Raw genomic sequence first — 12,189 nt, forward strand, 5'->3', positions numbered from 1 at the left:
GGAAGCTGCGGTTCTGGTGAGTGAAGGGTTGGTGAGGCTCTTGGGTGGCAATGTCAGGGTGGGGCCCCAGTGCCCTGGAGAGGACCGTTCTCCCGTGGCCGTGGCCCTCCATAGTGGAAGGCAGGCTCAGTAGGATGGCTCATCACCTGGGATTGTTGGTGTGGAGGCTAGACAGCACTGTGGCAGGGAAAAGCAACTTGCCCTTGTGCCTGGAAGGCAGACCCAGCCCAGCCAAGGGCCAGGAAACCCCCTGCACTTGGAGAAGACTGCATGCTATGCCTGCATGTGGTGCAGGGCAGCCACCAGGCCCTGGACAAGCCCTGGTGACTGCCCAGTGCCCCCCCACACACACACACACCAAGCCACATGGAGCAGAGCTGCGGGCACAGGGCAGGGCAGCGATGCCGGATAGCAGTGAGGGATGAGGCTCACAAGTGAATAAACGAACTTTATTTCCAGTCTTCAACAGGTAGGGTAATACTTATTTAATAATGTGTTTTTGTGTAGATGCAGAATAGCAAAGTACTGAGCAAGAAAAGAAACAGTTTCTCAGTTCTGAGACCAACCAAGTACTTTATCTGCCATGAGTTTTGCCTATCTGGAATTCCGCTTGGCCTAAATTCTTTTGAAGTGCTAGCTAGAGAGGATTAGCGTCCCCAGCTGTAGGTCATTGGCCTGGCCCCGACCCACTGCGCAGGCGCAGACACATGCCACCCGGCTCAGAGCACAGAGCGGTGCAGCCGCCGGTTCTGCATCACCTGCAGCCTTTTCTGCCGCTCAGCAAAGTTACTCTTCAGGGTCTGCTTCAGCGCGGGCAGGATGGAGCGCTCTGCCACAGGCATGGGGCTCAGAATCAGGCTGGTAGGGCAGAGGGAGGTCACTGCAGGTGCCCTTGGGAGCAGGAGCAGAGACTTGGGTGGCAGCAGGGGCCCCAGGCAAGGTACTGAGCTGTCCCAACCCCTTCTGTACTGGGCTTGGAAACCACCCCACCCTCCTCCTGCCAGTGGGACTCACCATTTTTGGGGGATGCCCTTGGTGGGGACCTTGGGGAACTGCATGGCTCCCTGATGAAGGGCCTCCTGGTCCCTGGTGAAGGAGGAGTCAGTAATGAGCCCCAAAGGAGCAAGCCTCACTGGGATGCAGTGGGGGCCACGCAGGGTCACTCACTTGGGAGATCTGGGGCCAGCCTCCTCGGATGCAGCCTTGGGCCTCTGGTTCCTTTCCAGGAGGGCCTTGAGGTGCTGCAACTGGAAGGCAGAGAGAAGAGAGGCAATGGGCGGGCCCTACGGGGGCACCGGGGCCCCCTCTGCCCAAGCCTCACCTCTTGGGCCTGCAGGAAGTTGGCATTCCATAGCTGGCGGATGACCACCTCGCACTGCTGAAGTGTGGTGGGCTTGCGCAGGGGCAGGGGCAGGTTCATGGCAGGGGGCTGCTTGCCCTTGTGCTGGCTGCCCGCTACCCAGGTGGCTGCTGAATTGGAGGTCTCCGCATCTTCATCTCTGGAACAGGCACTACAGCAGCCCAGAGCTAGCCCGCCAGGATTGGTCTAACCACCCACCACCTCTCTGGAGGGCAGCACCCACACCAGTATGAGGCTGGTGTGAGGGTGAGGGGTGTGTCCACACAGCCTCCTGGTTCCCTTCTGCTGACCAGGGTTCTCCGGGCACCAGGTGGTGGGGGTGGGGGTGTCTCTGGTGCCAGCTGTGATCTGGGCCCATCCCTTCCCTCTCAAGGTGCCTGAGGGTCAGCTGTGGCTCAAGCTATGTGGCTGCTCTCAGTCCTGACCCCACACCTGTGGAGCTGGTTGAGAGGGGCTCTAAGTAGGACCGTGCAGAGAAGCAGGACCCTGTCCTGCTGGCTGCACTACCCTGGGGACAACAGGGTCTCTTTGGATGCCAAGTCCAGGTTCACTGCTGCTTTCCAGGGAAGTCCCAGAAACAGGTGGTACCCCTGGGCTTGCTCTGGCCTGCGGGCTGTGTGCCTTGCAGAGGCCAAGCACACTTCCCTGGGTGAGCCCAGGAACCCGACTTATTGTTGTGCTTTTGACTTGTTTGTTCTCTTGGTGAAAAGCAAACTAATTTAAGGGCCAAGTTACTTTGTTTCATTTCTGTGAGAAATTAGTTTCAGGGCTGCTGTCGCACCCTCATGTGGGCTCAGGTCAGCACAGGGCAGTGGCCACCAGATGGGCCTGCCTGGAGTGAATCTGCTTTCACTCTGGAGACTGACTGACCCGTTTGGAAGGACAAAGCAGCTCTCTGGTTCCAGAATGTGAACCTACTAAATGCAACGCTGGGCCCGTGGGGTGCAGGTGAGCCCTTACTTGGCCTGCCCCCGCACCCCTGGGGCTTTGTCTAGCTTGCTGTTGTGAAACAGAGCACCAGCCGGGGTTTCCTCATCCAAGTCCATCTTCTGGGGAACGTCAGCTTTCGAGTCTTGCTTCTTGGAGGAGCTGGGCTGGGGCCTGGCCTTTCCTTGAGAGTTGGCTGTAGATCAGACCCAGACAGGGCAGTCACACTGTGGGCATCAAGAGCCAGTGCCCAACTCCTCCAGGATTGGCTATGCGTGCCCAAGGAGCGCCTGCCCCCTGCCTCAGTTTCCTCCTTGCAAAGGAGAGATGACAAGAGTCCCATTGTGGGGGCTGCCAGGAGACCCAGAAAGGGGGTCTGTGTGGTGCCTGCTGAGTGGTCTAAAACTACTGCTGCGCTAGAAGCTGGCTCCCGCCTGACCTGTACTAGGTCAGTCTCCCAAGCCTCAGGGAGGTCCAGGGCTCAGGGTGGCCTCACAGCTGTTCCCTGACTCTGAAGCAGCACCCCATTTGGGGCAAAATGAAACCGAGTGTTCTGGGACCCGGCCTGCACAGACTTCCTTTCCAAGGACAAGGCCCGCGGCCTGCCTGGGCCCTGCATGGAAGGGGCAAGGGCCGCTCCTGGGGAGGATGCCTGGCCTCAGGGAGGCAGAGTGCGGAGAAGAGGCTATTGGCTCCCCTTGCCGTGCAGAGGACACAAGCCCAAAACTCTAGGCAGGGCCAGTCCCACCTGCATCCTGCCTGCTTGCAAGGGGACATGACCAAGGGCTTCTGCCAGGCTGCCCTTGGAAGTCCACTAAGGGAGGCTCAGGAGCTCCTCTCTTTGTATGTCAGGGTGTGCCTGCCACAGGACCTTGTGCCCCACGGTGATCTGACGTTCACTCCCTTTGTAGCCAAGCCCACCAGGCTTTTGTTGTCTCCCTCTGGCCAACCCACAGTCCTGTCACCCCCCCTTGGCTCCTTCCTGCTAGTGTCACCTGGCAGCCACCCTACCTGTCTCCCTTCAGCTGCCCCTTAAGTCCACAAAGCCTGGCAAAGGTCCAGTCATCTGGTCAGCACCCCACACTGGCCATCAGGGCCTAGGGCCCTGGTGGGGTACGTGCCTTCCCCCCCCTCCCCGCTCACCTCCCGCTGACCCCGAGTTCACTGAGGGTGCTGGCATACCCACCTGACGAGGTCGAATTTGAGACGGACTTGATGGACTGGAAGCTGGAAGTAGAAATGCTGCCTGTGGGAGACACGCAGGGTTAGTCTGAGAAGGCAGCAGCAGCACCACGGTCCCAGCTTTCCCAGTCACTTCTGTGCCCCGCTGTGGGTGAGGGGCCAGACCACCCGTGTTTTCCTCCTGGCCCCACAGGCTTGTGTGTTTGTGTTTGTGCAGAGCCCTCCCCCACTCTGGTGACGCAGAACCAAGGCCGAGAGGAAGGTGATTTCTGGAAGGGCCATCCAGAAAGCAGTGGGCTTGGGCCCAAAGAAGCAGGCCCTGAATGGGAGGATGGCCTCTTCTGATGTCCCGCTGGGGACCCTGGGCCCAGCAGGACTGGGATCATTAACGGGCCCTGCCACTTGCCCAGGACAGCTCACTGGAACTGTCTGCCCCTCTGGAGGAAGCCCCCCCCCATATTCCGTGTCCCCTAGGAAGGGAGCCCTGGGACACCCCCAGACTGGGGCATTTCAGGCTAACACCTCTCAGACACTTCCTGGTGTCAGACTTGGCCCCAAAAGTATGTGGGGAGAACAGGCCCAAGACAGCCTGAGTCTCCCTGGGCTGGGCTGGAGGACAGGCAAAGAGGAAGGGCCTTAGACAAGTGACTGCAGGTCTCTGTGTCTCCACTTCCTTCCCCCAGCCCTCTTGGTCACTGTGGAGATGGCAGGAGGATCCCCAGAAGCCATCTGTGCCAGGAAGTGATGGACCAGAGCCACAGGGCTGGAGCTGCCCAGTGCTTGCCAGCGTTTCAGAGAGTGCCTGGGGCCTCCCAGAGCAGCAATCCAAGCAAAAGAATCCAGCAGAGCAGCAAGGCCGGGGGGGGGGGGGGGGACAGAAGCAGGATCTGGGCAGCCCCAACCCTCAGCTGCTCTCCCTGCTTCCTTACTATAGACTTCAGGCCTTGTGACCCCCGAGAGCCCCACCTGCTGTGCTTGGGTGAACAGTCACCCACACCATGGCCCGGGGCAGTGGTGTCTGTCCAGGTCCCCCTGGGATTCCTCCCCACTGGGATAGTACATAGGCCAGTACAGCGAGCTGGGTAGACACAAGCACTCTGGAGGGGCTACTCCTGACATAAGTAATTTCCCATCAGGCACCCAAGGGCCTCAGTCTTACCTTTCTTTGGCCTCTGATTCATTATTAGCTTGTAATGGAGATCTGAAAGCAAGCACACGCTCTGGTCATTTTTGAAACTGCTGCCATTCTGGGAGAAGAGGTTTTGGCTTGCCCTGTGCACTCCCTTCCCTGCTGAACCCCGGAGAGACCTCACACATGATCTTGGCAGCTAGGACCCTGCCCCAAGGGCCCGGCCTTTACCCTGGGTGCCTTCGGGCCAGGAATGCCTCTAGCTGTTCCCTGAGCCAGAGCCCTTGGGTGAGAGCCTTGCCAGAAGTCCGTTCCTCTGTCCATGACATCTGCAGGGCACCCTCTGCTAGGTGGGGCCCCAGCTTCAGGGGAACAGAGGTGAGTCAGGATGACCCAGTTCTCCAGGAGCCCCTAGCTATGGATGAGCAAATGCGATCAGAGCAATGATAAGTGACACCCAGGACATGGGCTGGCCACATCCAGCCTGAGCATCAGGGAGGGACAGGTGTGAGATTCAAGACTCCTTATGTCAAGAGAAGGGAGTCCTAACATCATGGTCACCCCTTAATCTACTAGCACTTCAGACAAAGGCAACAGGAGAAAGGTGGGGAGAAACTGATACAGGACTAAGCATGTAGGGGGAGGAGCTCCGACTAAAGCAGAAGAGAGAAGAGAGAGGGCAGCAGGGTCCCACCTTGATTGGCCTTAACTTCTGCTTCAGGCCTGACCCAAGGCGGTGAGGAGCCACCAGCGGGGCAAAGTTAGGAAGGACCTGCCCTGGGGAGACGGGGATGGGGGGTGGGGGGGGCATGGGGAGGTATCCAGGGGGGGGCTGGATGGGAATGGCAGTCGCCTCTTGATCTGTATTTAGTTTGTGAAAATCACTGAGCTGTACACTCGCACTTTTTGCTTCCGTAAAGTTTTTTAGAACAGGCAGGCCCGACCTGCCTGGAGAGGAGACTGCTTACTGCGGGAAACGCTACAGCCAGGCCACCCCATGAGATGGTGGGGCGGTCCCGCTGACCCCGCCCACGACGACCCAGGTTTGGGGCAGGGGGAGGGGGGAGGCGGGGAGTCCAAGACCCACGTGGCAGGGCCCGGGGTGGGGCTTGCTGCCCTGTGTCCTTAAACCCTGCGTGTTCCAGAGTCCACGAGTGTTTTGGTGCTGGAGGCATCCGGGGGCGGCAGGTCTGCGTCTCCCTCGGGCCCCAGGCGCGGAAGGCGCCCCACTCGCGGCCGCGCCTCCCAGACTCACCCTTGTTCTCCCGCTTGAGGTGCTCGATCTCCTCGTGGAGCTTGACCAGTGTCTCCGAGTGCTGCTGCTGCAGGAACTGCAGGCTCTTCTCCAGGTCCACGATCCGCTTCTGCGCCTCGCTGAGCCCAACCTGCGTGGCGGGCTGTCCCGGCTGGAGGATGGCGGGCGGACGCAGGCGCGACGCGCCCCGGGAGCCCGGGAGCCCCGAACTGGGGGGCGGCTGCCCGACCGCCGCCACCCCCGCGATCATGTCGCCGCTGCCGCCGCCTCTGCCGTCGCTGCACGCCCACTTGGTGGCTCGACTGCCTCCTGCCTTGTGCCGCGTAGCCATGGAAACGGGCTCGCGCGAGGGGGGCGTGGCGTGCGGCGTGGCGTGGTCTGCGGTGCCCGAGAGACGGTGCTCCTGGTGGGGGTGGGGCCTGTGTCAAGTTTGCTTGAGCTCAACACCCTGACTTAATGTTTATTTATTTGAGAGAGAGACGGGACGCAAGTGGGGAAGGGGCAGAGAGCGAGGCAGACACAGTATCTGAAGCGGACTCCAGGTTCCGAGCCATCAGCACAGAGCCCAGCACGGAGCTCAGAGCTGGAACCCACACACCGGTGAGATCATGACCTGAGCCAAAGTCTGACACTTAACCAACTGGGCCACCCAAGCGCCCCTCATACACTCTGACTTAAAAAAAAATTATTTTTTAATGTTTTATTTGTTTCTGAGAGAGAGACAGTATGAGCAGGGGAAGGTCAGAGAGGGAGGGAGACACAGAATCTGAAACAGGCCCCAGGCTCTAAGCTGGCTGTCAGAACCATGAGATCATGACCTGAGCCGAAGTCGGAGGCTTAACGGGTTGAGCCACCCAGGCGCCCCTTTACACTCTGACTTTAAAAGGCATCCTCTGAATTAAGGTCAGATAATCCTCTGCCTTTACAGTAGGTCTTACTATCCAATTTTGTAAGCTGGTTTATTTTAATAGTTCACTTCTTGAATAGATGATACGGATTGCAGATTCAAAAACCGAAAGGTCGGGGCGCCTGGGTGGCTCAGTCGGTGAAGCATCCGACTTCTGCTCAGGTCATGATCTCACGGTTTGTGGGTTCGAGCCTCACGTCAGGCTTTGTGCTGACAGCTAGCTCAGAGCCTGGAGCCTGTCTTCGGGTTCTTTGTCTTCCTCTCTCTCTGACCCTCCCCTGCTCTCTCTCTCTCTCAGAAATAAATAAAATTTAAAAAACATTTTAAAAAAACCCAAAAGAGAACCTTCCGCTTTATGAAATGTGGACAAAATATATGAAACAACTACCTGGAAACAATGGAGAACAAAAAGCAGACAAACTGGACGAAGGCAGCTCTTGAAAGAAGGGCTGCTTGGGGCGTCTGAGTGGCTCAGTTGGTTAAGTATCCAACTCTTGATTTTGGCTCAGGTCACAACTGTGAGATCGAGCCCTGTGTCAAGCTCTATGCTGAGAGCAAGGAGCTTGCTTAGGACTCTCTCTCTCTCTCTCTCCTCTCTCTCTCTCTCCTCTCTCTCTCTCTCTCTGCCCCTCCTCCACTAGCACGCTCTCTTTCTCGCAAAATAAATAAAACTTTTTAAAAAGAAGTGCTTAAATAAAAATATTTTAAAAAAGGGGGGGGGCGCCTGGGTGGCTTAGTCGGTTAAGCGGCCGACTTTCGCTTAGGTCATAATCTCGCGGTTCGTGGGTTCGAGCCCTGCGTCGGGCTCTGTGCTGACTGCCAGCTCAGAGCCTGGAGCCTATTTCGGAGTCTTGTGTCTCCCTCTCTCTTTGACCCTCCCCTGCTCACGTTATCTCTCTCTCTCTCTCCTAGAAATAAATAAAAATATTTTTTAAAAAACCCTATATGTTCTACTATATTGTATATCCCAAGAAAGTAATTTCTTAAAAGTCAATTTGCCATATAGTTTTAACTGACAGAATTTTAATTTGTCCCCATAGAAGTTTTTTTTTTTTAAAGTAAACTGGCCAGTGCCACAGCTTCCTAGTGCTACTATAGAACAACTGATGAAGAAAAGTTGAAAANGTCGGGCTCTGTGCTGACTGCCAGCTCAGAGCCTGGAGCCTATTTCAGAGTCTGTGTCTCCCTCTCTCTCTGACCCTCCCCTGCTCACGCTGTCTCTCTCTCTCTCTCTCTCCTAGAAATAAAAATATTAAAAAAAAAATGCTTTTTCCCTGAGGGCTCTCTTCTAGTCAGCCAGACCCCAGTCAGGAAGCCACAGTCCTATTGGCCGTAGAAGGCAGAGGACGGAGTTTGGGACGGACCCTGCAGCTGGAAACTGAGGGGGGCAACACAGTGAAGTTTGGAGCCTCTGGAAGTGAGGAGTTAGTTGAAAGCTATAAACTTCAAATATGTGGCTGGCCTGAACTGCCCACAGAATTCCAGGGATTCCAGGGAAAGACAAAGAGCTGGAAGGCCAAAAGGTTGGTGGGTTCAAGCCCCGCGTCCCGCAGGCTCTGTACTGGCAGCTCAGAGACTGTAGCCCACTTCGGATTCTGTGTCTCCCTCTCTCTTTGCCCCTCCCACTCACACTCTGTCTCTCTCTCAAAAATAAATGAATATTAAAAAAAATTTTTTTTAAAGTTCAGGGGACAGGGGTCCAATCTTAAAGGACCTTTGTGAGTTTAACCTCCAGGAGCCCTAGCAGATTCTCGTGACGAAGAAAGATGGAAAAATCCCCTTGTGGTCCCAGCAGGAAGGTGTGAAGTGGCCATTTTGAAATATGGCCCAGAGCATTCTATTCTTTACAAGGATTGCTCTCAAAAGAAACTAAGCTCCAGATTCCAAATCGGCTGGGATTTTATCAGAGCCTAACACACCTGGAGGAAAAGAAATACCTAACTCTAGCCCCCTCTAGCCCTCCCCTCTCTCCACACCTTTCCGCCACATTAGTGGGGTCCTGTATAAAAATGTATATAAACGGGATACAAGTGAAAGAATTGCCCATCTCAGAACAAACTTAAGAAGTTTCTAGGGGTGCCTGGGTGGCTCGGTTGGGCGGCCGACTTTGGCTCAGGTCATGATCTCACGGTTCGTGAGTTTGAGCCCCTCGTCAGGCTCTGTGCTGACTGCCAGCTCAGAGCCTGGAGCCTGTTTCAGACTCTGTATCTCCCTCTCTCTCTGACCCTCCCCTTCTCACGCTGTCTCTCTCTCTCAGAAATAAATAAAACGTTTAAAAAAAATTTTTTTTTAAAAGAAGAGGTTCTAGAGGCATCTGTGTGGCTAAGTTGGTTAAGCATTGGACTCTTGATCTCAGCTTAGGTCTTGATCTCAGGTTCATGAGTTCAAGCCCTACATTGGGTTCCATGCTGGGCATGAAGTCTACTTAAAAAAATAATAATAATAATAAGTTTCTAGGAAAACCCAAAGACAACAAGGAAGACAAATTGAGGGCACTGGAGGAATATTTTGCCTTTGACACCTATGGCCATAACAAATAATAAACATGGACTAAGCCCTGGCAAGATAAACAAAATTTCATGCTATTGGCCTATTTACCTCAGTTTCTTCTATACAATGCATCATATCCAACTTACAAGGTATACTGTGGGGCACCTGGGTGGCTCAGTTGGTTAAGCATCCAAATTCAGCTCAGGTTGTGCTCTCACAGTCCATGAGTTCAAGCCCCGCATTGGACTCTCTGCTGTCAGCACAGAGTCTCCTTTGGATCCTCTGTCTCCCTCTCTCTCTGCCCCTCCCCCCTGGTTCTTTCTCTCTCAAAATAAATAAACCTAAACAAAATTGCAACGCATACTAAAAGACAAAAAAACAGTTTGAAGAGACAGAACAAGCATCAGAGCTAAACTTGGATCTGGCAGAGATGTTGGATTTATTGAATTGAAATTTTTAATTTTTCACATTATTTTATTTTTTTATTTATAGATATAGAGAGAAAATGTAAGCAGGGGAGAGGGGCAGAAGGAGAGAGAGAGGATCTTAAGCAGGCTCCATGCTCAGCGAAGAGCCTGACACAGGGCTCGATCCCATGACCCTGGGATCATGACCTGAACTGAAATCAAGAGTCAGACCCCAACTGACTGAGCCACCCAGGCACCATCAAATTGGGAATTTTAAACAACTATGATGACTATGCTAATGGATCTAATGGAAAAAGTGGACAATATGAACGAATTGATGGATAATGTCAGCAGGGAGATGTAAACTCTAAGAAGGTAAAAGAAATGTGAGAAATCAAGAACACTGTGACAGAAGTCAAGAATGCCTTTGATGGGCTCATCAGTAGACTAGGCAAGGCCAAGAAAAGAATCAAGGAGCTTGAAGTAATGTCAAGAGAAACTTCCAAAATTGAAATACAAAGAGAAGAAGGAATGAAAATGACAGAACAGAATATCCACAAATCCTGTGACTATTTCAAAAGGTGTAACACCTGCGGAATGAGACCAGAAGGAGAAGCGAGAAAGGAACAGAAAACGCTTAAAGCAATAACGACTGAAAACTTCAAAAATTAATGAAAGATAACAAATGACAGATCCAGGAAGCTCAGGGAACACCAGGCAGGAAACACACACACACACACACACACACACACACACACACACACACACATCTATTCCTGGGCATATCACATTCTCACTGACGAAAATTAAAGACAGAAAATCTTGAAAGAAATCAGAGGGGGAAAAAAATGAGTTTAAACAGTAAGAAATAGGGGCGCCTGGGTGGCTTAGTCGGTTAAGCGTCCGACTTTCGCTTATGTCATGATTTCTCAGTTCGTGGGTTCGAGCCCCGCGTCAGGCTCTGTGCTGGCTGCCAGCTCAGAGCCTGGAGCCTGTTTCAGAGTCTGTGACTCCCTCTCTCTCTGACCCTCCCCTGTTCATGCTGTCTCTCTCTCTCTCTCCTAGAAATAAATAAAACATTAAAAATTAAAAAAAAACCAGTAAGAAATAAAGATAAAATTACCTTGGACTTCTCCTCAGAAACCATGCAAGCACGGGAGCAGAAAAAGATATTCGTGTTGAAAGAAAAAAGCCACAAAACTAGAGTGCTGTATCTAGCTACATTTTCCTTCAAAAGTAAAGGAGAAATAATAGACTTTCTCAAACAACAAAAATTGAGGAACTTTGTTGCCAGTAGCCCTGCTTTGGGAAAAAGTGTTAAAAGAAATTCTTCAGAAAGAAGAAAAATGACATAGGTCAGATACTAGGATCTACATTAAGAAAAGAGCATTAGAGAAGGAATAAATGAAGGTAAAATTTCTTTCTTTTTTTAAATTTTAATGTTTTTATTTATTTCTGAGAGACTAAGCCTGGGTGGCTTAGTCGGTTAAGCGTCCGACTTTCGCTTAGGTCATGATCTCGCGGTTCGTGGGTTCGGGCCCCGCGTCAGGCTCTGTGCTGACTGCCAGCTCAGAGCCTGGAGCCTGTTTCAGTCTGTGACTCCCTCTCTCTCTGACCCTCCCCTGCTCATGCTGTCTCTCTCTCTCTCTCTCTCTCTCTCCTAGAAATAAATAAAAACATTAAAAAAATAATAATAATAATAATAATAATCGCAGCAACAATGCATTTGGTAATTATAGCTTATCAATAAGTGAATGACAGCAATGCTATCAGAGATGGGAGGGAGAAATCAGAAATATTCTAGGGTCTGGCACTACCATGAGGTGCGATGGTGTTATTCTAAAGAGAACTTGGATTCATTGTAAGTGTACACTCAAGGGCAAACACTTAAAATAATTTTAAATAAAAAGTATAATTGATATGCTAAGAGAAGAGAGAAATGGAATAATATAAAAGGTTCAGTTAAAGGGGTGTCAGAAGAGCACACAACTCCGGATCTTGTTGGGATTGGGAGTTCAAGCCCCACATAGAGATTACTTAAAAGTAAACAAACTTAAAAAAAAAAAAAAGTCTGAGTTAAAGCCAGACAAGGTGAGAAAAGAGTGGAAGACAAAAAGAAAACCAAAGCAATGAATAGAAAATAGTAACAAATATGGTAGATATTAACACAACTATACAATAATCACATTAAATATCAATACCCTAACTACACCAGTTGAAAGACACAAACCGTCAGAGAGGATAATAAAAATGAGGCATAATTTTATTTTTTTAAATTTGATTCTTTTAACGTTTATTTATTTTTGAGAAAGAGACAGAGCGTGAGCAGGGGAGGGGCAGAGGGAGAGGGAGACACAGAATCTGAAGCAGGTTCCAGGCTCTGAGCTGTCAGCACAGAGCCCGACATGGGGCTCGAACTCATGAACCTCGAGATCATGACCTGAGCTGAAGTCAGATGTTTAACTGCCTAAGCCACCCTGGCACCCTGAAATGAGGCATAATTTTATATTGCCTAACAAGAAACCCTCTTTC

At 52.0% G+C, this 12,189-nt stretch overlaps 1 protein-coding gene across 7 annotated transcripts; it reads right to left on the reverse strand.

Moving 5' to 3' along the window:
* Window positions 1-428: 428 nt before the first annotated feature.
* Window positions 429-6,166, reverse strand: LOC120238872 (coiled-coil domain-containing protein 74B-like). 7 transcript variants are annotated; one of them, XM_039242943.1, is made up of 8 exons: window positions 5,854-6,166; window positions 4,629-4,670; window positions 3,474-3,533; window positions 2,321-2,483; window positions 1,322-1,499; window positions 1,168-1,247; window positions 1,015-1,086; window positions 429-858 (listed from the first exon to the last, which is right to left on the reverse strand). In XM_039242943.1, the coding sequence occupies exons 1-8, from the start codon at window positions 6,101-6,103 to the stop codon at window positions 720-722; spliced, it is 984 nt and encodes a 327-aa protein (XP_039098874.1). In that variant the 5' UTR covers window positions 6,104-6,166; the 3' UTR covers window positions 429-719. The 7 variants fall into 7 exon arrangements, with proteins under 7 accessions (XP_039098874.1, XP_039098872.1, XP_039098873.1 ...); XM_039242941.1 differs by having other exon boundaries at window positions 429-891; XM_039242942.1 differs by having other exon boundaries at window positions 1,322-1,511.
* Window positions 6,167-12,189: the final 6,023 nt, after the last annotated feature.

The sequence above is a fragment of the Hyaena hyaena genome, unplaced genomic scaffold, assembly GCF_003009895.1.
Source record: "Hyaena hyaena isolate Hyena2069 unplaced genomic scaffold, ASM300989v1 scaffold_219, whole genome shotgun sequence".
NCBI lineage: Eukaryota > Metazoa > Chordata > Mammalia > Carnivora > Hyaenidae > Hyaena > Hyaena hyaena.

Coding starts and splice junctions, on each gene's coding strand:
- LOC120238872 (XM_039242938.1), bottom strand. CDS start 6,103: ATGATCGCGGGGGTGGCGGCGGTCGGGCAGCCGCCCCCCAGTTCGGGG. Junction 3,534..4,628: donor GAATCAGAGGCCAAAGAAAG/GTAAGACTGAGG, acceptor TGTCTCCCACAG/GCAGCATTTCTACTTCCAGC. Junction 1,087..1,167: donor GCTGGCCCCAGATCTCCCAA/GTGAGTGACCCT, acceptor CTCCTTCACCAG/GGACCAGGAGGCCCTTCATC.